Source organism: Delphinapterus leucas, chromosome 12 (assembly GCF_059928025.1).
Source record: "Delphinapterus leucas isolate spDelLeu-1000000601 "Yukka" chromosome 12, BTC_Dleu_Yukka2, whole genome shotgun sequence".
NCBI classification, from domain to species: domain Eukaryota; kingdom Metazoa; phylum Chordata; class Mammalia; order Artiodactyla; family Monodontidae; genus Delphinapterus; species Delphinapterus leucas.
In genome coordinates, this window is record NC_143140.1 from 86,262,607 (window position 1) to 86,286,997 (window position 24,391).

Consider the following 24,391-nt stretch of genomic DNA (forward strand, 5'->3'; position numbering starts at 1 on the left):
ACTTTATTGTTTAATAAAATGTTGAATCAGTACATGTGATATAATGGAATGTATAGAGAAGTTCAAAATCCATTTGTGAAAACAAAGCACAGATACCGACTTTAAGGGAGCCTTGCCATATCTTTCTCTTTCAACACTGCAGTCTGTTTGAATCAGGAGACCAGCCATCTATCACTGATTCTGTCACCAATTGGCCACATACTCAGAACCTTCACAGAGAAGGTTCTCTGTGAAAGGAGACTAACTCTACCCTTTTTCATAGAATTATCACAGAGTTAAATGAGATCATCTGTGTGAAAGAAGTTTAAAAGCGCTTTGTACCTATGAAGTATTGATATTGTCATGAATTGGGGGGTGGTTAGCTGATAACAATGAACAGTTTTTATGATGACATCTTTCTGGTAGTTCCTGTGGTCAGTCATTTGGAGAAAAGAATCAGAGCTGATTACTCTTATACCCTAATTTGTGGTAGAGGGGATTTCATATTGAGGTCTCGGGGTAGAGAACAAAGGAAGGTTATGATAAAAGAGTACCAGGGAAACGTGACAAGAGGGAGAGTTCCATAGCTTAATTTCTGTATTTTCTAAAGGTGCAAACTCGATACAACTGCCTTCAGTTTCTTTTGTTTTCCAGCGTTGGTTGTTCAGGGAACATTTGTGAGACACCTTCAGGCTCCCTGTTCTTGTAGCGTCTTACCCAGTGCCTCTCTACCTATAATAGTCTTGCTTGTGAACATTCACTTTTTCGATTATATGTTAACTTTCCTTATTCTTCTTAGGAGCATTACTGCAAATTTCAGGTAGTCATAGTCATAATTTTTTTTTAATTTATTTTATTTTTAATTAATTTATTTTTGTCTGTGTTGGGTCTTCATTGCTGCACGCGGGCTTTCTCTAGTTGCTGCGAGCAGGGGCTACTCTTCGTTGCAGTGCACGGGCTTCTCATTGTGGTGGCTTCTCTTATTGCGGAGCAGGGGCTCTAGGCATGTGGGCTTCAGTAGTTGTGGCTCGTGGGCTCAGTGGTTGTGGCACTCGCGCTCTAGAGTGCAGGCTCAGTAGTTGTGGCTCGTGGGCTGTAGAGCGCAGGCTCAGTAGTTGTGGCTGTCGGGCTTAGTTGCTCCATGGCATGTGGGATCTTCCCAGACCAGGGCTCGAACCTGTGTCCCCTGCACTGGCAGGCGGATTCTTAACCACTGCGCTACCAGGGAAGTCCCATGGTTACAATTTTTTTCCAGGTATTTCTCCCAGAGAGATTATTTGCCTGAATATTCATGTAAACCTGACAAAACACTTATTGCTAGGGAGCCTCAATTGCCCCAGGGACACAGTGGTCAGGATTTCCACAGTTAAGGTCCTCCCTGCCCTCCCCACCCCTAGACAAATATATTGCCTTCTCCCTATGAGGTTTCACGTTTCTTCTTTTGGGATCTATGTGGAAAATCAAAAGAAGTCATAGCCCTTTCTCTTTACTCTTTATTTTTAAAAATTTACTCATTTTCCTTTCTTCGCCTCCTCCGGAATTCAATCCATTCCATGCTTTTAATCTCATTTCTTTCCTCCAGCGGTAATACGTTTGATATGTACCATCTCTGGCACTGGCCTGTTGTTCAACATGGCACGCCCTCATTCTCCAGATTCTCTGCTCAGCCTCCTGTCTCTCCTTCACCCGTTCTTGCTGTGACTCCTGAATCCTTCCAGGAGCTGCTGTCTCCTCCTCTCTGAGCAGTAGGCGCCATGCGTGGCTTGCTACCCCGCGCTGTTGGAGTTTGCCTTCTCTCTCTTTGCTGGTTGTCTCCTATTGAACTGCTCCAGCTGTTCAACCTACTCAAATCAAATCAGCAGTGGTTTTGTTCTCTGGCAGTGGCATTGAGTATCGATGGCAGCTGCAGGTCAGGGGAAAGGAACTTTAGGAACCAATATCCATGGACCCTGATTGATTCTGATACAATATCACTGGGAACAGCTTTCCCTGAGATGCTCTGAAAGAAATCATCCTTGAGTGCAGTGTTTTTAAACTATTCATTGTAATCTGTTAGTGGGAGCATGAAAGCAGTGTATTAAACTGCAACCAGAAATTTTTAAAAAGGGAATTTGAATATAAACAAAATATGAACGCATCACATGTAGTAAGGATGTCGTGTGTGTTCAAGGTTGTGATATAAAACATAATTCTTCTTTTGATTTGGAATCAAAACATTGGAAAGCCGTTGCTCCGCTTACCCTTCAGTCTTTTTAGCTCCTTTGATTCCTCACCCCTTTTCTTTCTAATGGAAATTTAAGATTTTTTTTTTTTAATAGTTGAGATAAAGTAGAATTAGAATATGGCCTATTTGCAGGACAACTTGATGGAAAATTGAAAGCACAGTTACTTGATTTACCAGTTGCAGGGCAGGTCACTTAGCCTCCACATCAGCTCCATGTCAGGGCGTGGCCAGCTAAGCAGCCTGTGTCCCAGCAGAAGCCCCCTGAAGAAGCCTGCAGTGAAGGCGCACCACCTGGAGGCTGTCCTGCAGATGGAGAGTTTCATTCAGGAGGATTAGAACCTGTTCAGGGTGGCACGCCCAGACCCTAACAATTGATTTGTCTGGGACGTATGGGGTAATCATAGTCTGCTAAGGGGGTGGCAGGGATTTCTAGATTTATTAGGCTCCCACCAGTGTGGGGAGTGGAGGATATTGGAAAGAGATTTTAGGAAACACCAAATGGCTAGATACTAGTGTTGTTACTTCTTTTCTCTGGCAGTAAGAAATAGCTATAGGTTTTAAGTGATTGTGATGATTATTGAATGTAATATCTCTGGTTAGAAAATGACCATTCTTCACTAGTTCCTCATACCTGGTCTTGATTCGGGGAGACTCCGTGACCTCAGTGTTACCTTGCTACTCTAATGGACTTCCACTGGTCTTGTAAGCAACGTTCTTGAAAGGAAACTAAATATGTCAAATGAATAGTTGGAAATCGTCCCCCTCCCCCAATAATATGTGTAACGCATCTTTTAAATTTAAAGGAGTTATTAAAATGAAAATTATTTTGGTATACTGTTTGAAGTGTGGCTTTTTCCTTCTAAAGGTAATGAAGAAATTGGTTTTTTGTAGTTAAAGTAGGATTAGAATATGGTCTAATGAGAAACATTTTGACCCTGTTATCTTTATTTGCCATTGGATTGGAGGACTGTATCTTAGGACAATTATTTTGTACCCCCTTCATGTTTTAGCAGAATAGTTAAATGACTTTTGTATTATCCCAAAGTCTACTGACTTCCCTGCAGAGGTGCTTAGAATGGACAGTCTGAGAACACATCTGTGTTCAAGTATAGTTTTGTGGGGGATAATTGTAATTTTGATTATTTGTTGTGTTTCAAAATGAATGGGTTATAGAATGTCTAATTTTAATGATTTAAAATAAATTATTAAATATAAATAGAAGAGACGGTAGAGAAAGAAGTGAAACATTTAATTTGTTGATAATTCTACATTAGGTAAAGCTTCCTCTCTCCACCCCCAAGTGTCTTTCTGTTAATGATTTTAAAATATCAACATCCTATATTTTTTCCTGACCAATCTTTTGGGACTATTTGGCACGTGTGTTCCATCTGATGAAATAAAAAAAAATTGCAGATCTCAAGGGAAATAATTAAATGATTTTCTCTTCTTATATAAACATTTGCTTTGAAATATATTTATACTTCAAGGGCTTTGATATTTTTATCTAAAGCATCATTTCCTCATACTGTCTCAACCTCAAAATGAAACTCCTCTTTAAACTATTACCCAATATCACAAGTTTATCATATAGGTTAAATTTATGTGCCAAATGACTAAAAATGAAGGGCCTCCCCCCCTCCTCTCTTTTGCCTTGAGTATATGATATCTGTGTTGGTAGAAATTTTATATCCTAATCCTTTCTAATTTCAGTGTTTAAAACTTAAAAAAATGTGTGTCCATTTCTCATTTGTAGCCATTTTGTTTTTACTCACCGAGCTCCCTTTTTTCAACCCCTTCCCACTCCAGCTGCTTCCCTTAGGTTCTCTGGGCTCCCCAGTACTCTTGTCTGTTCTTAGACTGCTCTCTGCTAGAACAGAGCAGGGTGTCCAGAGTGTCCTTTGCTCTTCCTGCCCCAGCCTGAGTGTCTTCCATGCTTAGCTTAACATGCTACTCCCCAGTCCTTCCATTCAATGACTGAGCACCCTGGGAGAGTGGAATGAGCCCTGGGTGGGGAGGGGGTGTGTGCAGAGAGTTGAATTCCGATTGAGACTCCAGCTGGGTGAAATTGTGCAGGTTTCCTAACCCTTGACCCTACCTTCTTGATCTTAATAAGGAGAGGGTTGAACCAGTGATCTCTGAAATCTCTACCAGTTCTAATAGCGCATGATAAAATAATTTACAATAAAGTGTAATTAGGCTTAGCCTTCTGAGGATGGGGGAATGAGTGTGTATTTTCAGTTTAAAACAATAGCTTATTGATCCAAATATGTGATTCTGTGTGTTGCATGTATTTTTGAGCATTTCCACCCGGCCCCCCAACTCAGACTATGATCCAGGGAATAAAATGCAAGGAGTCAGTTTTTCAGCCACTAATGTGCATATATATATTTCCTTTAGTCTTACCTTTGCAGGTAGGGTTCAGGAGAGATATCACTGATTTGTGAGAGAGGGTGGGTTAGTGGTAGGAACACCTCCCAGTGCAAAAGGACTCCTTTATTTTCACTCATTATTTGTTATGAGTTCATTCTGAAAGGGCAAAAAATCAAATGACCAGCTAATTATGGTAATTTGAAGGCTGTTGTGTCCCTGGGTAGCAAAGGACAAAGCCTGCAGCTGTCTCCCCACCCTCCGAGCCAGTGTCAGTGCCTCTACTCAGAGGGGATGCCAGTAAAGGTCCCCATACTGGTTCGTCCCCTGGGACTGTCTATTCTTAGATTCTTCAGTCTACTGAATTCTCAAAGTCTCAGAGGAAGCCAGGTTTGGGTTTTGGCCGTGTTACATGGAGAAGTCTGACCCTTTTGCATTACCATCGCTCTTACTTTTCTTCATTCATATGGTTTTCACCATATACATTATTTACGTTTAGGGGTGGATAGATAAATGAGTACAAGTTTCTCCTTTAAAAGGTATCTTATAGAACACTTAGACTGTATATTTTTAAAGGATCACATTTTTGAAATATCCGTTTTTGAGGGGCTTGGTGGTTTCTTTACTCACATTTTTATAAACTCAGTTACTAAAATCATTCCCTCCCTCCCTCTCTTTTTTTTGTGAGCAGGAGAGAGAGGATATAGAAGCAACTAGCCCCCTTACCCTCCATGGATGAACTTTAGACTCTTGGAAAAGTGTAATCACATAGTTCCCTGCTTTGACTCTTTAATTAAAAAAAGAAAAAAGAAACAACTTCAAAACTGCATTAACAAACCTCACACACACACTCGCGCGTGTGCGCGCGCACACACACGGAGTTTTTAACTGCATGGTATAAAATCCCCAAGGTAGAAAGACCCTGCTGTGAACGGTCTCTCTCCTCATGTCCCCCCACCATCAAGTTCCCCTCCATAGAAGATACCAGTTGCTTGTCTCTCCATTGGCTGGTTTAAAATTCTAGTCTGATTCTGGTAAATCCCTGTTTTCTCTGTTTTCCCCCACTCCATAGTTATCTGCAGTAGAACAGTCTTTTCAATCTAGCATTCACTGCACATGTTCCAGTCATGCGGTTACAGAGTTGACCCTGCAGCCTCAGCAAAGGTTATCTCTTCAAAATTCTCTGAAACGCCCTTTCGGCACATCCATTTTGGCAGCTGGGTTTATGTGGGAGAGTTGGCAAAGCTCTTGGCCTCTCTTTCTGTGCTTTATGAAATCTGGCCAGAAGGGCAGCTAGGCAAGAAGTTCCCATCAGTTGCACTGCTGAGTATTTTCCATTTTTTACCTGTAGTAAACAACAGTGTTCTTACCACGTGTGAGTAGACCAAGTGGGTGGTTTTTAAAAACATGAACGTACTGTAGCCTCACACTTAAAGTCCTATTAGAAAACTGTTGTTCTAATATGTGTGTGAGGTACTGTTGTACTGTTTTGACTTTTGATTTTGTAATCTTTTTATATATATTTTTAAAAATTGAAACAACTCAAAGATTATATTCACCAGTTACAACTACCTGTTGCAGTTTGGCCAGTAATATAACAAGAAAGATGGAAACTCCAAGTTGCTTTTCAGTGAGATGTATTCATTACATACAACATCACGTGCCTGGTTTCTTGGTAAAGTGCTTTCTTGAATGGAGACAACTGAGTCCCTGTGAGGCAGCTCAGGCCTTTTCTTCCTCCCTCCCTCCCTCCCTCCCTCTTTCCTTCCTTCCTTTTTAAAAAATGTTTTTATTTTTAAGTCACTTTTTCTAAGAAAATGTTGCTTCTGTAGCAGAGTTGACCTATTTATTTCTATAGATGGCCATCAGAGCCCTTCTTTTCTTTCTGTACATACCGTGAGCTCCACAGAAGCAGGGCTTCATGCAAACCATGTTGATGCATTTCCATAGTTACGATTCTCTAATTGAAAAATGACTGCGTGTGTTTGGTATGGAAAATACTTATTTTTCATTTTGTTTTAAATGTAAATACTAGTAACCTAGATGTCAAAGCTTCTGTGTTAGAAACGAGCAAGGCTCCTTTTACTGTTAAGTTTTTTTCTGCTTGTATTATTATATTAGTAAGGCTCGCAGACTCATAGGTGAATTTTTCTCCCCATGATGATTTATGAAAGATTTTAGACCACTTGCTTTGGTATGCTGGTTCTGGTTGCTTCAAGAACAGGTAGTAAGAATTCATCTTTTACTCTTAGGTAGTAGACCCCTCACCCATTCATATACATTGGAAATATACTCTTTTTCTAGCTAAAATTTTTAGAATGAGATTTATCATCATGTACATTGCATGCATACTTTCTTTCCGAAGCTGCAGGTTTTTTTCTTGTTATGCTTCTCTTTTGTCAAAAAAGTGCACTGTAGACCTCACAGATCTGTGATACCAAATGCCTTCGATGGATCCTTGGGAAGAAAGTGTTTTAAAGTGCATAATTAGGGCACTTGAGCATAAAACTACAATTATACACTTGTGTGTTAATTTTGTGTACAGTAAGACTTTCGTTCAACACTGGTTGTAAATGAGAGGAAGCGTTTTGCTGCCAGTGAATGCCTGCATTTTATGAATACTTAAACAAAATCTTCTCTAATTGGCTGACCTGGAAAAAAAGGTGGAAACATCTGCAGTTAAGAGGTAGAGGAGAATACAAAATGTGTACTAGAGGTTTCTTTTTAAAAGTAAGTAGAAAAGTGATTTTACTTTTGTGTACAGCCATGGTTGCTGTGCCTTTGGAATCACTTATGCTATTTTAGTTGCTATTCCACAATAAAGAGTAACAGTGAAAGCAGTTTAGATAAGGCAGTGAAAATAATCAAGGGACTGAGGGGGGCAGAAAGCAGTTGACAAGGAATCTCTGATCTAGTACAATAAAGGCTTTGGCTGGCATTGATTGACCATGCATTTGTTAATCAAGTTCCATGTACTAGCGTTAGGGGGCACTCCTTGAAGTTTGGAGTTAATTTTATGGAAACTAAAGGATGTACCACTTTACAAAATGGATAGTAATGTTCCAGAACTTGTTACCCTCAAGAGACTAATGTTCCAGAACTTGTTACCCTCAAGAGACTAGAAATATAAATTAATTTAAGAAGGGTATAAATAAATTTGTGGGTAATAGAATGACAGTGATTATGAAGAGGAAATAAAGGCTGTTCAGGACATATCGTCGGCTTTTGGAAATTGAGGTCATGAAAGGCACTACCATTTAGTTCCCACAGCCACGTAGCGTATTCACTCCTGCAGAACATTGGTCTGACATAGTATTCGCTTAAGCTGTGATTTGCTAAATATAGAGCAGTTGGACTTAGAATAAGCAGTGAAATTTTGTAGGCAATTAATAATTATAAAGAAATCCAAGAGAGATTATATATATATTATTTTCACTGTTTATGATCTTATAAACGTAAAGTGTGTTACCTGATAAGGAAGTTTTAGAAAGCAAAATTTGTCATGAGAAAAAATTTATTGCTGATGACAAATGAGAACTTTTTAATTTAGTTTCACAAATCAAAAAGTAAAGCTATTTTCTGATACGAATTAAAAAAAAAATTTTAAGCTAAGGGAGTGGGCTAAAGTAGCCCAGATATGTTGGTTGTTTTTCCGTCTGTTAAACAACAGCAGTGTTTATGGCCCGGAAGTTATCTGTTAGGTACAAGGGCATAGACAAAAATGGAAGTGGGCTCCATAGCAACGAGAGCTGAGTAACTAGCTTGTTTGTGTGGTTGGTCATCAAGCCTGTTCTGGAGTTTAGACACTGCTTGACCCTTGACTTCTTTGCTGACTCCTCCAAGCCCACGTTGTCTTTTTTCTGTTACTCAAGGGAAGCTGGACAAAATTTGAAGGAACTTATGGCTTTACTATACAGTGCATACAATAAGCACTCAGTATACATTCGTTGATTGTTTCTCAGTTTTCAAGCATGAAGGAGTAATTTCAGGAAGTTACAGAGTATTTTTTCCCCCCTTAGACAAGCTTAAGGACAAGATTTATTTCTCTTTTTAAAATAAGAAAGTGAATTTAAAAAGCACCTAAATTGTTTAAAAGTCTCAGTTGGGAACTTAGCTTAAGGGACTATAGATTGTGGAGCATTTGTAGGATTTTGACCATGTAAACTTTATTTATTACCTTCTAACACATTATTTTTGACTGGACATGTTGACATAATAAAATTTCCTCCTGCAGTTGGTTCAGCCACACATAGACTTAGCATCTCAATTCCTTGCTGTGGGGAATTTTCAGTCTGTCTCTTATGCATGGAAAATAGCATTTACTCTTTCTGTAAAATCAGAAGCCAGCAGAATATGCCACAGTAGTGACTAAAATGTAGCTGTTGTGAACTCATTTTTCCTATGCTTTTTGCCTTCCTTTTTTTGTAGAATTTATATGGAAGGACTCACATTTATGATGAAAAACAAACAAATAAAAATTAAGAAGCTTTCTGCTGTTAAAGTTATACTTTTTGATAATTCTTAGAAAGACAGCAATAATTAATCCAAAATAAATTGCATTTAGTTTTAGATTCATGAAAAACTCAGAGTTGGTTTAAGAAATGATACATAACATTTGATGTATATTCTTCTGGGCTATTAATTCTTTACTCACCACACATACACAGATTTTCATACTAAAAAAATATATATATGGTTTTGTAACCTGCTACCCTTTAAGTCCCACCTCAAAAATCCAGGGACAGACTTTCTTGCTATTCAATACATATTATCTACAATTAGAATCATTCATTTTAATGACTCTGTAATATTTTATTGAATAAAATATCATTACCCTCCCCTTTTAAACCAGTCTCTATGGAGGCACATTTAACCATTTAGGCTGCTTCCCTGCTTTTGAGTGGGGGTGGTATCAGGGGCGTGCAGTGACCTCCTTGCTACACATATCTTCGCACACTTGTTTTATATTTTTCCTTAAGGTAAATTCCCAAAAGCAGAATTCTGGGTTGAAGGGATATTGTTCCTATACATATTGTGACTTCCGTTAAATATTTGAATTTACATACTCATTATGATTGTTGCAGTATTAATTGCTGTGTAATATTTTGGAATTATGTAAATTGAAAGTATGAAAACTCCCTGTTAAGCTCCTAGAAACGGTTACTATTTTATTATCCAATAGGAAACTTACATCTAGGTTTAAGTAAGGCCGGAATGGTTTGACATAAATACATTAGAAAAAACGTGAGGTCAAAAGTTTAGATACCTTCTTCGTTATTAAGTGTATATACATACTTTTAAAGTTATAATATACATACAATGAAATGCTCAGACCTTAAGTGTACAGTTCGATGAGTTTTGACAAATAAGGTACACCTATGAACCAACCATCCCAGTTAAGATACAGAATATTTTCATCACCCCAGAAGTTTCCTCACCCCTCTTTCTCACCAGCCCCCATATCCCACAAGCACTGTTTTGATTACTATCACTATAAATTAGTTTTGCTATAAAGTTTGTTTTTGAACTTCATATAAACAGATTATACAGTTCGTTGAATGTGTGTTGTATTCGTTTAATATAGTTCTAGAGGGAAGTGTAGATACCAAACCAAACTGTTCTTAGAGCAAAAGGATCTGAAGCTGATACGAAAATTATATACTAGAGTAAGAACAACAGGTCTTTCAAAAGAAGGAAGTTGGACCCTTACCTTACACTATGTGCAAAAATTAACTCAAAATGGGTCAGACCTAAAAACATAAGAGCTAAAGCTCTAAAGCTCTTAGAAGAAAACCTAGGGGAAAGCTTCATGACATTAAATTTGGCGGTGATTTATTGGACATGGAAACCAAATGCGCAGACAACAAAAGAAAAGATAGATAAATTGGAGTATATCAAAATTTAAAACTTTTGTGCATCAAAGGACACTATCACGAGAACAAAAAGGCCACCCACAAAAGAGGAGAAAATATTTGCAAATCATGTATCATATAAGGGATTAATACACAGAATATATAAAGCATTCCTACAACTCAACAACAAAAACCTAACAACCCAATCAAAAAATGGGCAAAAGACTTTAATACATTTTTCCAAGTAAGATAAACAAATGACTGATAAGCATGCAAAAGATGCTCAAATCACTAATCATTAGGGAAATGAAAATCAAACCCATAATGAGTGTGATACCACTTCACACCCATTAGGATGGCTATTACAAAAACAAACAGAAAATAGCAGGTGTTGTCAAGGATGTGGAGAAATTAGAACCCTTGTGCACAGCTGGCAGGAATTAAAAAATGGTATTGCTGCTGTGAAAAACAGTATGGCGGTTTCTCAAAAAATTAAACATAGAACTACCGTATGATCCAGCAGTTCCACTTATGGGCTGGGTATATTTCCAAAAGAAGTGAAAGAAAAGGCTTGAGCAGGTATTTGTATGCCTGTTTTCGTAGCAGTATTATTCACAATAACCAAAAGGTAGAAACAACCCACCCGTTGCCCACGATGGGACAAAATATTGTATATACTTAAAATGGAAATATTTTTAGCCTTAGAAAGGAATGAAACTCTGATTCATGCTGGAACATGGATGAACCTTGAAGGCATTAGGCTAAGTGAAATAAGCCCGACTCAAAAGGAATAACCATATTCATGGGGACAGAAAGCAGAATAGTCGTTCCCAGGGGCTGGGGTGGGGGATAGAAATGGGGAGTTACTGTTCAATGGAAATAGAATTTCATTTTGGGATGGTGAGGTTCTGAAGATGGATAGTTGTGATGGTCACACAACAATGTGAATCTACTTAATGCCACTAAACTGTACACTTTATGGTTAGAATTCCACGTATGACTCCAGCAAAATCTATTTTTCCCATTTACTTACTGTGTTGGAATTAGATTGCTTCCTCTTTCTGGCTCTTGTAAATAGTATTGGATGGAATATCCTTCCTGGGACACGTGTGAGTGTTTCATGGGTATGTATTCATAGGGGAATTGCTGGGTCATAGGGCAGTGCACCTTGAAACTTAGTGGAGAAACTGCTTTCTCAAACTTCGTTAGATAGGAAAAGGATGAGAATATAAACCTGATCATTTCTTCATTGTTGAAGTATGAGCAAAGAGTTCAAGGTAAAATAAAATGAAAAATGGGGCCTGGAATTCTGCACATTTAACATGACACAGAGATTTGAAAGTTAATACTCATGTCCTTTATCAGAGTAGTTTCGTAAAATAAATACTTAAAGTAAATGAATCATTTTTAGCTATACTTTCCCTCTCCGATAATGTTTGAAAGCATTCACATTTCTTTGAAAATTGGAATAAAACATTTTGTTACTGTGTGTGCGCATGTTCCACTTGAAGATCCTCTTTATTTAGAAATGAGAGAAATTTCTGTTTTTCTTATTTTTACATAACAAATAGAAAATCCCTGATCTTAGGCATTTTCTGGAGATTTCCATTTGGTTTAGTTTAGTGATAAATGTCCAGCGCGTTGGCTGGGCAGTAATGACCTCGAGGGTTAGCCGGTAATAGCCGAGGGTCCTCTGCTGCTGTCAATGTGAGATTTGAGGTTTTTGTCTATTGGATGAAGCTGAATCAAAGACTTAGATGGTATAAGTCATTTCAGTTTTATAATGTGTTCCATCATTAAAGTTTTATATAATATATGTGCTGCCGAAGCGAGTACTAAAGTTTTATATAATAATAACTTGTTATAATAATCCATTGAACAACATTCATTAGTCATCCAACAAACATTTCAGTGGCAGGCCCCCTTCCAGGAGGCATACCATGGGTGTAGGAGTGTGTAGTCTAGTGATGAGGACAAACGGTAAACACATGAACACATAATTAAAGGGGTAACTGACGAAATCTAATAATCTCCCCTGTGGTAAAATCAAATCACAAGTGGCATGAAAATGATGGTGGGTTAGGCCGGTTAGGGGATGGGTGGTATCTGAGACAGAAGTGCTTTGTTTCCTCAATTCTCAGCACTTGGTTCCTGAAACTCAGTAACTCTTGGTTAAATTTCAACAGTTTGGTAACTGTTGAACAGTTGAATTCAACAGTTTGGTAATCTTATTTACCCTGAATATGGTTAAGAACTAAGAGATAAACAAAAGGACTCTTAGTAGCCAAAATTGATTTCGCAAAACTTGAGACGATAAAAGCTCATATGCTTCCCTCATGACTTAGTCCTTTGGGTCTTCACAACAGTGTGGTGGGTTTCTCGGTCCTCAGCAGATGCTGTGAAAGATGGGAGGTCTGAGTGAGGAGCGGTGTGGCTGAAGGCCTTGATGGCGTGTGAGAAGCCGGCAGTGCGAGACCACGGTTTCTCTGGGGTTTGTGCAGACAACTTCTGGCAGTAGGCTCTGGGGCATTACATGTATTATGGCTCCACCCTTCCATTTATGTTTCTTAATAATGATTGTTTGGTTTAAGATGTCAGAAAATCATATAATAGAACTTTGAAAGCCCTACATATAAATTGATTAAAGCAAAAACATTATTGACCATTAAAGAATTGACAGTAGTTCCTGACAGCTGAGGTGTATTATATTTAGAAATTGCTTTTTAAAGATAACACTTAGTTAACAATGTTTTAGAGGTAGCACTACAACTTAGTTCAGTAAGTAATAATCATTGTGTAGAATTCCAGATAGGATGATAACATTGCTGGTTATAATATTAATAGGAATTCAGAGAGGAGGTAGCCCCATTTTGCAGATGGAGATGTAAGGCATATCATTATGTGATTGATCGTATTCACACAACTGAGGTACAGGAGGGCTTGGATTTAGATTTCATACGTTTCTAGTACAGAGATTCTTTAGGTAGACTAGAACTTAGTAATCTCTGTTTGGTCGTGGCTCCCACGTAAGGACAATAAGCCAAATGCAGTTGATTGGCTCTAGGCCCTATCAGTTATCCCAGGGTCTCAGAAGGTTAGTTAGCCAGTTAGTTAGTACCAAATAATTAGACCATGTATTTAAAAGGATAGCAAGCAGGTTTTTAATTGTGGAAGACAGTGATGAAGTCTCCCAAGCAGATGCTTTTGATGGTTCCCCCTCTGACGTTTGCTCTGTTCTGCAGATTGTTGCTATGGATCCATTGGAGATTTGCTTACACTCCCACCCATCCTACCTGCCTCCCCTGCATCCGGCTTGCTTCCCCACTTTTCGGAGTTGGAATAGATAGTAAAAGAATCTAGTAAGTTCGTGGCTTCTCTAGTGTTAGGAGACTCCTGCAATATGTCCTCTTGTTGTCTTGCTTAGAAAATAGAGCCCCCCCCCCCACACTTCCATATTGTGCGTAAGGGTTTCTGTAAACCAGAAAGTCAACATATTAAAGTGCAATTCACAGGGGAGTTGCTGGCTGTGTTGACTGAGCTTTACAGTCATTTTAACACTGGCAAAGTGTTACCCTAACTGCTTCAAATCAAACTGCAAAGATGCTTGTGTGAAATGCAGTATTAGATATCAAATCAAACATATGGGTGTTGAACGGAAGGGTATGTGTTGTGGTAGTATATGGTATTCTAGCATGTGGAGTTGTATTTTATGGAAATTCTTTGGCTTGGCTTATGTCAGGGACATACATTCATTATGAGATATCAAGCTGTAAAATAAATAAAAGCAAAAATTCAACTGTGCTGTTGAATGGTTTTCAATACAAACTTGTCTGTTCTACTAACTTGGGGTCTGCGAAATGAGAGGCATTTGTAAGCCATTGTGGCCAAATGTTTTGTCAGCGTTGCTAGCAGCTTGAAAATAATCTAGATCGGGTCAAAAGGAATATGAACTTTAGCTTTCTGCATTTTTTCCCTTTTACTTCATTGAATATGTTGCCAATTACTGTGCTAATTGGTCTTAGAGGCAGAGTGTTTAATATTTTCCTCCTCACTCTCTTCTTTTCCTCATTCAGTATCCTATAGTCAGTTTGTTTTTTAAGTGTATATCTGCGACTGATGACTGAATTCTTAAGTATGTGTGCTTATGGGGATCATGTTCTTGCAGTTCTCAAATGGACCCTATTGTGGTGTTAACAGTGACTTCACCATTCTCATTCCAGGAGTGCTTTTTGCCGTCCTGATATCTTGTTTTTCTTTTCCTCTCCTGTTCTTTCTCTCAATTAGGGGAAAAAAAAATGTCAATAGATTTCTCATTTGAAAGAACATCAGAAAATATCATCAGTGGTGTATTTACTGAATGAGGAAGGACTTTTGTTTGAACAGTGATTTCAGGATTTTTTAGGCTCATGTAAACTAGGAATGGAGAAGACTGATGTTAGGTCATTCTGTCTGTAACTCGGATATTTGCAGCACAGTGCGCTTTGCTTTATATCAGGAACCGTTTTATCAACTAGGAAAATACTATCCTTGTATAGCTATGAATATCTTTCCATCAAGAACTCATATTGATAGCTATATTGTTTGATATACATAGTATTGTTTTCTAAATGGGTTTCATTTTATTATAAAGCAGTGTTGTTTCTTTTTAGCCAAAATAGTATCGGGTAACGGAATTGCTGCTGTAACTGGTATCTGCTAAAATGTCATTGAGGCATTCTGACCTTAGTTGAAACAAACATGTCCCCAAACCACAAGCATCCTACAAAGTATTAGTGAGCTTGGACTGGAGTTCATTTTCATCTAAGTGTTGCATGAGAATGGATTAGCATAATGCTGCTTTGACTTTCTAGCAGAAACAATTTTTTTTTTTTTTTTTTTTTTTTTTTTGGCGTTACGCGGGCCTCTCACTGTTGTGGCCTCTCCCATTGCGGAGCACAGGCTCCGGACGCGCAGGCTCAGCGGCCATGGCTCACGGGCCCAGCCGCTCCGCGGCACGTGGGATGTTCCCGGACCGGGGCACGAACCCGTGTCCCCTGCGTCGGCAGGCGGACTCTCAACCACTGCGCCACCAGGGAAGCCCTAGCAGAAACAATTTTTTGACGTCAGTATTAGGAACTCCCCCCGACCCTGCCACTGGATTTCTGTGAAATTATCAATTTTTGATGTCTGATAATTTAACTCTGCTTCAAAAAATACTTTGTCTTTTGTCTTCATTGATAGTATGTGAGTAGAAAGCAGTATGCCAATTTATCTAGTGGGGAGAATATTAAAAATATCGAATTCAGTTGCTTAGCAAAGAACCCACTTCCTGTTGCTGAATTGAAACCATATTTGATTTCGCTGAATGGCACGTCTTGACTTTCTCACTTGCCCCGCTTGACTTCGTGACAGGTGCCGCCTCAGTATGGCCAGCCAGGTGTGAGCGGTTACTGCCAGCAGGGCCAGCAGCCTTACTACAGCCAGCAGCCGCAGGCGCAGTATCTGCCGTCCCAGCCCCAGCAGAGGTACCAGCCGCAGCAGGTGAGCACAGTCCTGGTCCCCAGGCCCCTGTTCTGAGGTGTCTTCCCGGCCCACTGAAAACATTTCTGTTCTCAGTGGGAAAAATTGAAGTTTTGAGAAAATGCAGAACTATAACCTGAACTCTTTGTTTACGAATGGATGTTTGAGATTGAAGGGTGGGAAGAAGAATGACTAGTTTAATCGCTTCTTACATTACTGGTTAGTGACAGCAGAAAATGTCAGTCATTTCATGTTCTTTGTCATTTGTGTTCTGAATCTTTCCAGAAAGTACTCTGTCACTCGGTTGAGGCTTATTCAGGAAAATGGTTTTATTGATCATTTAATCTATCTAGTTGGCACATACATGGTGTTTTTATGTTGAGCCTTCTTTTGATTTGTTCTTGTTTTAATGGTACGTGCTACTGGGTCAAAACATTGTTGCCTTTGGCAGTGTTATTCTTCCTAAACTAGCTTATAGACAGATAATCACTTCAATTACAATATATTAAAATACTAAAGGGAATCATGTACTTTTAAGTATGTTAAACACCTTCTAGTTTAAATCAGCCTCATTAAATACTCCTTCAGGTTATTGGGCTATGCATTTCAGCTTACATGATTTGTAGAAAAATAGTACATATACATTTGGTACAGTGATTCAGTTTCATCTTGTTTTAGAGATTGTCGCTGAGTGATATTAAAAGGTATCATGAGCTCAGGACCTGTACTCTGAATTCAAATAGAGCTTTCATAGCACTTTCAGTCATAAGCGTCAAAATGTAACTTTGCATTTTATATTTTCCTCTTTTCTTTCATTTTTGTGGGTTGGGGGTGGTGAAGAGAGGGGAAGACAGTGACATTGACTCTTCAGTTTTTAAAGTGCTACTTACACAGCTTGGAGAGGTTGTTGATGCTAAGCAACATATATAAATATATGAAGCTTAATTTTAATAAATTCAGCCAATTTCTTAAGTATTTTCTTGGGTTCTTTGGAGTCTTTTCCCATGTGACTTTTATTTGAGCTCCAAAAAGAGTTTATGACTTCAAAGAAAACATGTTAAAACAACAGCTGAGATTGAAGATCTGTAGAATCTTGTTTTTTGCATATGTTTTCAAAATTTTGGTTTTATATAAAGCAATTTATAGAGGTAGGAATGTACATTATTTCAAAGTTATTCAGTCTGGTCTTTTATTAAAATGTGGGAAAATTAAATAACCTTTCAATACCGTTTCTTTTTAAGTGAGAGAGACTGGTGTCTGGGTTTATGATATATAAAGTTACAGGCTTTTCCTGGGCTTTCAGAGCCTTATTGAGCTTCTCTGTAGACAGAATGTTTTGTCATGTCATCAGAGTTTAAGGAGGACTCAATAGAGAGATTATATTACTCATTTTCCTTCAGTGAGCTAAAATGAATCTCTGATTGTAAAACCAATTTGATTAAGGATTCTGAGTGCCTGTCATTTCCTTCAAGACCAAGTTCAAAATTTACTTCCTTTATGAAGCATTCACTGATGACTTCTTCCACATGGCAATTAGTTATTTAATATCCTTCATATTTAAATATTTAAAGCATACTACAGGTCAAATCTTATTTTAATGAATACTATTTTAATGTGCTTAGTTTAGGCCTCTTTTATGCTTTGAACGATACTGCTGTTATTTTATTGACTTGAATTCAGTAAATTATATGTCAGGAAATACTATATAAAAATGATTCCTTAATGTAAATACTGTCATTTTTTTGGTATATTCTGAGGAAAAACAAATATTTCTCAAAGTATATTGGAAATTTTTTCTTGTTTTCATACTCCCTAACTATAGAATGTCTAAATATTTTTTAAGTTTAAGTTTCAGTAAACTCTTCTGGGACAAAGAAATGGAAATCAGAGACATTTAGGTAGTCTAATCAGAGGGTCTGGTTTGACAGGAACAGTTTTACTTTTTAGGGAATTTGATGTTCAGATAGATTTGGAAAGCTTATCTAGGAAATGAGATCTAGCATTTTAGATAAGTTAGCACCTCCAAAACCAGAATAATCCCCCCAAATCTATCCCAAAACAAAGTAAAAATAACCACTAGAATATTTTCAAAATCAAGCCAAATTTTAATAAGAATTTAGAATGCTGAATTCACATGCATTTAAAAAACAAAGGAGCTCAACTGTATTTAATGTAAGAAGCCAGTGTTTCCTAACAGACAGAACATTCCTTCCTGTAGACTTTCCTTTTGTTCCCAGATATAGCATACACAGTCTGTTGATTTTTGTATTAGGAGATAATCAGCAAGTATGACTTTGTGTCTTTTGTTAATGTGGTTGATACAAAAGGTAATTTTAGGGTTCCATTAAGATACCTCACTTTGTGTCTTTAACATTTTTTAATGTGTAATGTTTTGGATAATCAGTACATTCATATGGTTCAAAAATTAACAAGTACAAGGAAAGGGTACAGATTCCAGTCTCCACCATAGTTCCTCTTGCCTAGCTCACCACCCTCCTCACCCTTTGCTAGATAACCACTTCATTAGTTTATTGTATGTTTCTTTATATAAAGAAGCAAAATACCATATTTTAATTGTTAGCTCTATTTTTACACAAATGTTGGTACACTGTAACATACTGTAAACATTCTTCTGTTCTTTGTCATTCCCCCTTCCCTACCCACTTAAATATATTTTCTGTGGTTCTTTCCAAAGGAGTACATAAAGCAATCCTCCATTCTTTTTTATAGCTTCATTCCATTTTATGAACATATCATAAGAGTACTTAACCAGTTCTCTTTTGATGGGCATTTAGATTATTTTTAGTTATTTGCAATTCAAACAATACTGCCATGATGCTCTGTATATGTGTCATTTCACAAATGTCCAAGTGTATCTGTAGGATAAATTCCTGGCTGTATCAGTGGGTATATGCAGTTGTAATTCTGGTAAATATTGCTAGATTGTTCCTCTTAGGGGTTGTGCCAGTTTATACTCCCACCATCGACGTGTGAGAGTACCTACCATGTGCCAGTAGCATGGTTTTAAGAAGCTTCTGGCTTTTTACCAATCTGATAATGTAGTTTTAATTTACATTTTTCTTGTTATGAGTGATTTTGAACATTTTATATATGTAAAAATGTTTACATTTCCTTTTTTCCTGGACTGTCAGTTCATATCTTTTTATCTTGAATTTTTCTATTCAGTTGTTTGTCTCTTAAAAATTGATTTATATAATAAAAACTAGGTATATTAGGGAGACTAGACCTCTGTCCGTGATATGAATTACTCACTTCCGCATCTTATCATTTGTCTTTTGACATTAATTGTGGTACATTTTTTTTGTCATGCAGAAGGGTTTTTTGAATTTAAAAAAATGTGTATGTAGTCAGAATTAGCAGTGTTTTCTTTTATGATATCTGGATTTTATTTTTAGTGAGATTATGAACCTTCCATACTCTGAAGTTACAAAGGAACTGTCCCCTGTTATTTTGTAGTATTTTCATAGAGTAATTTCTACATTTCACTTATCCTAATCTATGGAGAGAGGTGTGATCCAACATAATTTTTTTTTCTCTAGATGACCACTTGGTTAAGTAACTTTTCTTGTATTAGGTCTCGCCAGAGAACTAGCCTGTTGGTTAGGATGAAGATATTTTATTTTAAGGAATTGACTCAGACAGTTATGGAAGCTGGAAAGTCCAAAATCTAGCGTGGACCAGCAGGCTGAGACCCAGGAGAGCTGATGGTAAAGATGAAGCCTGAAGGCAGTCTGCTGGAGAACTCCCTCTTGCTTGGGGGGCTGGTCTTTTTGTTCTATTTAGGCCTTCAACTGATTGGATGAGGCCCACCCACATTATGGAGGGTAATCTGCTTTACTCAAGGTCACTGATTTAAATGCTAATTTCATCCCCAAATACTCTTCAACTTGACACATAAGATTAACCATTACTGTTATCTTTCCTTTTAAACTTAAAATTTTCCTTTATGTACAGTGTTTGAGGTTATTCTGGGACTTTTATTCTTTTCCACTGGTCCTTCTGTTAGTGCGCCAGTACTGTACTGTTTTTATCATGTTTTAATATCTGGTAGGGTTAGTACATCTTCATTACTCTTTTCAGAGCTCTCTTGGCAATTTGTGTTTGCTTATTTTTCATATAAACTTTTCATTTTTTACTGTGCTTTTTCCTAAGAATTTTGTCTTTTTTGTTGTTATTATAATGGGATTTTTTTTCATTGTACCTTTTTTGTTTTATGTGAAATAGGTGATACTTATAAAATAATAAGAGTTAAAAAATGTACCTCATTTGAACAATTAGCAACACACGTAATAGAACGAGCTGGGTTTACCTGGCTTGGGTTACTAGGGGCCAGGGAGAACACACCCCTGCGGAGCCTCACGGAAGGTGTGGGGTTGGGAGGTTTATAGGGTAGGGGTTGGGGTGTGTGCTGGATGGTTCTAAGAGGTATCAGGGGAGTGAGGGTCAGTCTGGACTGGCTACTTCAAAGCAGCTGTGAGCATTTGGTGGTTAGGTGTCTTAATTTTGAGCCATGAGGCAGGACTTAAGTGTGTCCGGGCTTTGTCATTGGTAAAGAAGCACCAGTCACTTAGAGAAAGACAGTGTTAGTAAGAAGAGGCAGATGTGTAGTCATTTTTGTTGTCAAAAAGTGGCCTTGCCCAAATCTGCTTTCAGCACTGCTTATGTGCTATGGGGTGGTGCTCCGGTCTGCTTGTTCTCAGGGCTGATTTTCCTTTTCTTCTCACATTCCTACCCCACTGTCCCTCCTCTTCCTGAATGACTTCTCTCTCCATTTCTTCATTTGTTTAGACAGTTTTAAATTTCTTTTATAATATTCTTCAAAAAGAACTGTCGTACTTTTTGGTTAGAATTATTCCTATATACGTTATATTTTTCTTGGTATTGTAAACATAGATTTTATATTTTTTTTATATTACATTTTCTCATTGTTTCAGGTATATACAAATATAATGAACTTGGTATATTAAATTTTATTGTACATTGACCCTTTTAAGTTCTTGTGAATTCTACTAACTCTAATCATTTATAGATTCTCTTATGTTTTCCAAATTTTATTTTTTTAATTGCTTAAAAAAAAACACTCCCATCTCCCCTTCTTTTGTCCTTCCTCAGACAGCTTCTTCAATGCATTATTTGAAAGGACTGTCTGTTTTTGTATTATCTCCGATCTAAAAGAAGGCTTTCAGCGTTTCATCATTAAATATAATGTTTACTCTCTTTTTCTTTTCTTTTCTTTGTAGCTGCCCATTGTTGGATAAGGAAGTTCCCTTCTTTTTCTAGGTTGCTAAGAATTTATCATGAATGGATGCTGAATTTTATGTGTTTTTTTTTGTGTGTCTTTTGGGATGATCACTTTGTTTTCCCTCTTATAATCTGTTATTGGGGTATATTACATTTTTTTAAGTATTATGCCAAACACGCATTCTGGAATAAACCTAGCCTTGTGACATATTTTTTGCACATCACTGAATTCAGTCTGCTGACATTTATTTAGGTTTCTTGAATCACTGTTCATAAAAGGGATTGGACTGTAATTATCCTCGTGCGGCTTTGTTATCTGTATTACGAAGTTTTGCAGAATGAGCTAGACACTAGTCTCGCCCCCTCTCCCCGCCCCCCCCCACCCTTTTTTAAATTTTTGGCCACACTGCTGCGTGACTTGCGGGATCTCAGTTTCCCTACCAGGGATTGAACCCAGACCATGGCAGTGAAAGCCCAGAATCCTAACCACTAGGCCACCAGGGAACTCCCAAACTAGTCCCTTTTTTATTTTTTGCAGTACGCAGGCCTCTCACTGTTGTGGCCTCTCCCGTTATGGAGCGCAGGCTCAGCGGCCGTGGCTCACGGGCCCAGCCACGCCGTGGCACGTGGGATCTTCCCGGACCAGGGCACGGACCCGCGTCCCCTGCATCGGCAGGCGGACTCTCAACCACTGCGCCACCAGGGAAGCCCCCTTTTTAAACTTACGGGAAGACTTTAAAGTCTGGAATTACCTGCTTTTGGAGTGTTTGGTAGAAGCATCTGTAAAGTCATAAAGGATTGTGTAGCCCTTGATGTTTTAACTTTTGTCCCATTCCTGATTTTTGATCTTATTTCTTTTGTGAATATAGGCATATCAAGTTATCGAATTCTTCTTGAGTCAGCTTTTTACTTATATATATTCCTATATACGTATCCATTTCATCAAGGTTTTCAAGTTTATTAACCTGAAGTTCATAATAGTCTTTATTTCTTTAATTTTTATAACATCCAGAGTTAAGCATTTTAATTAATAATGTTATTCCTTCTTTTATTAATCTTGATTAATCTTGCCAGTGGTTTGTCTTTCCAAAACAAGTTTGGTCACTGTCCTCGTTATTACATGTTCTTTTTTATAAGTTTAATTAAACTCTGTTCTTACTTTGATTATATCTTGCTTTTTGTCTGATAAAGCCAAATAAATATGACTAAAAAATTTCCTCCTAAGTACTACTTTGGCTAAATCTCTCAAATTTTTTTTTTTTTTGCGGTACGTGAGCCTCTCACTGTTGTGGCCTCTCCCGTTGCGGAGCACACGCATGCTCCGCGGCATGTGGGATCTTCCCGGACCGGGGCACGAACCCGTGTCCCCTGCATCGGCTGGTGGACTCTCAACCACTGTGCCACCAGGGAAGCCCAAATCTCTCAAATTTTGATGTGCATTATTTTTGTTCTCTTTTAGTTCTAAGAATTTTCTGACTTCCCTTCATTCATTTTTTTAAATAGTTTTATTGAGGCTTGGGTTTGTGTCCTGTTCCCTCAGAAGGATTGTTGTATGCTTTTGCCAGTTGCTTGTGGGCACTAGTCATCAGGAATCATATTTCATATTTTAGTTTGTAGTTTTATTGCTTAGAAAGTTCTTAATAGCCTGACAAACAGGATGATAGAATGAGCATTCACATGCCACCATAAGTTCTTTTCATTTACTAACCTAGCCATATTCGGATATCCCCAGTTGTCATCAGAATGCCTTATTTATAGTTAATTTGTTTCAAGCAGAATTCATACAAGGTTACTACATTGATTTGGTCCTTAAGTCTTTTTATCTGGAACAGTTCTCTTTTACCCCACCCCCATTCATGCCTTTGGCATGTTGAAAAAACTGAGTCAGTTGTCCTATGAAATGGCTTTGTCTGATTGTTTTCCCTTGATGTGGCTTAATTTGTTCATCTAGCCCCTCTGTTTCCTGTAAATTGCAAGTTAGATCCAAAGGCTTGAAGTTAAACATTTTCGTTTGTGATTGTGTTTAGGTCACTGCTTCTGTTTAGTGGAGGGGTCTGTGACCCTCCCTTTGAGTGAAGAAGCCTCCAAATGGTTCCAGCCCCAGGCCTTCTGGTGACTATCAACTGTCTTCCAGCTGAGGCTGTAGAGACATTGTGATGAGGATAGGCTCTCCCTTTTGTACTCTGTCCGAATTCCTCACCCACAGAATCTGTGAGCATAATACATGCTGGTGGCTTTAGGCCACTAAGTTTGGGGTGGCTTGTTACACATCCTTACTGACTGACATGGTTTGTATACTTCATAGGTGATGAAGTGAGGGTGTTACATCAGGATGTTAACATCCTAATATTTCGTTGTCCTACCACAACTGGTATTAAGATTGATCAGTGGGTTCAGGTCATATGGCCTCTGGGACCATTTTAAATGGAATTCTCTTCTTGAGGTTTTACAGAGCACACCATTAAGTGTTAATTTTGACCAGAAACTCTGGTGATGGTTAGCCTGTGGTTGCTAATTCTCAAAGGAGTCATTTCTTAATTCCTCCTACCTCTCAGTATCAAGTTCAAGACAGGTATTTTTCCTTTCTCTTTAGTGAGTTTTCATGCTCTTAAATGATGGATGTAGCCCTTTTTAGTCCCTAAGTTATTTGAGAGGTATTGTCTCATATTTTACTCCCTTTTGGGGGGCCCTAGATTCCTCCTTTCCCCTGTTCCCTATATAGTCATCAAATGGAAAGTTAAAACCCAAAACAGAAGTCAGTTTCTATTGCTCTCTTACTTTCCATGTTCTTGGTTTACTTTCTGTGTTCTTCGTTTCAGTCACATTCATGCCAAGTTTGTGATCCATTTAAAAAGGCATGTTATCAAGTATTTTAGATATTTCAATTATAGGCACTTAGAGTATCCAATCTGCCATACTCCTGGAACTGGTACTGTCTTCTATTTTCTAGTTGTTTATTTGATATCTTGTATACAGTTTAAAACCATATAAACATGTAATATAATAATTTAGAACATACAGACAGTACATTCCTATTTTATAATGAAGCTTTTTTAAAATAAATTTATTTGCTTATATTTTTGGCTGTGTTGGGTCTTCATTGCTGCGTGCGGGCTTTCTCTCGTCGCAGCGAGAGGGGGCTACTCTTCGTTGCAGTGTGTGGGCTTCTCATTGCAGTGGCTTCTCTTTGTTGTGGAGCACGGGCTCT

At 38.0% G+C, this 24,391-nt stretch overlaps 1 protein-coding gene across 1 annotated transcript in view; it reads left to right on the forward strand.

Annotated features, from left to right (window-relative positions):
• ARID1B (AT-rich interaction domain 1B) overlaps positions 1 to 24,391 on the forward strand; it is a 409,766-nt gene that overhangs the window by 112,157 nt on the left and 273,218 nt on the right. Inside the window, 1 exon segment of the mRNA XM_089922181.1 lies at positions 15,814 to 15,942. Coding sequence (XP_089778307.1) covers positions 15,814 to 15,942 — 129 coding nt within the window.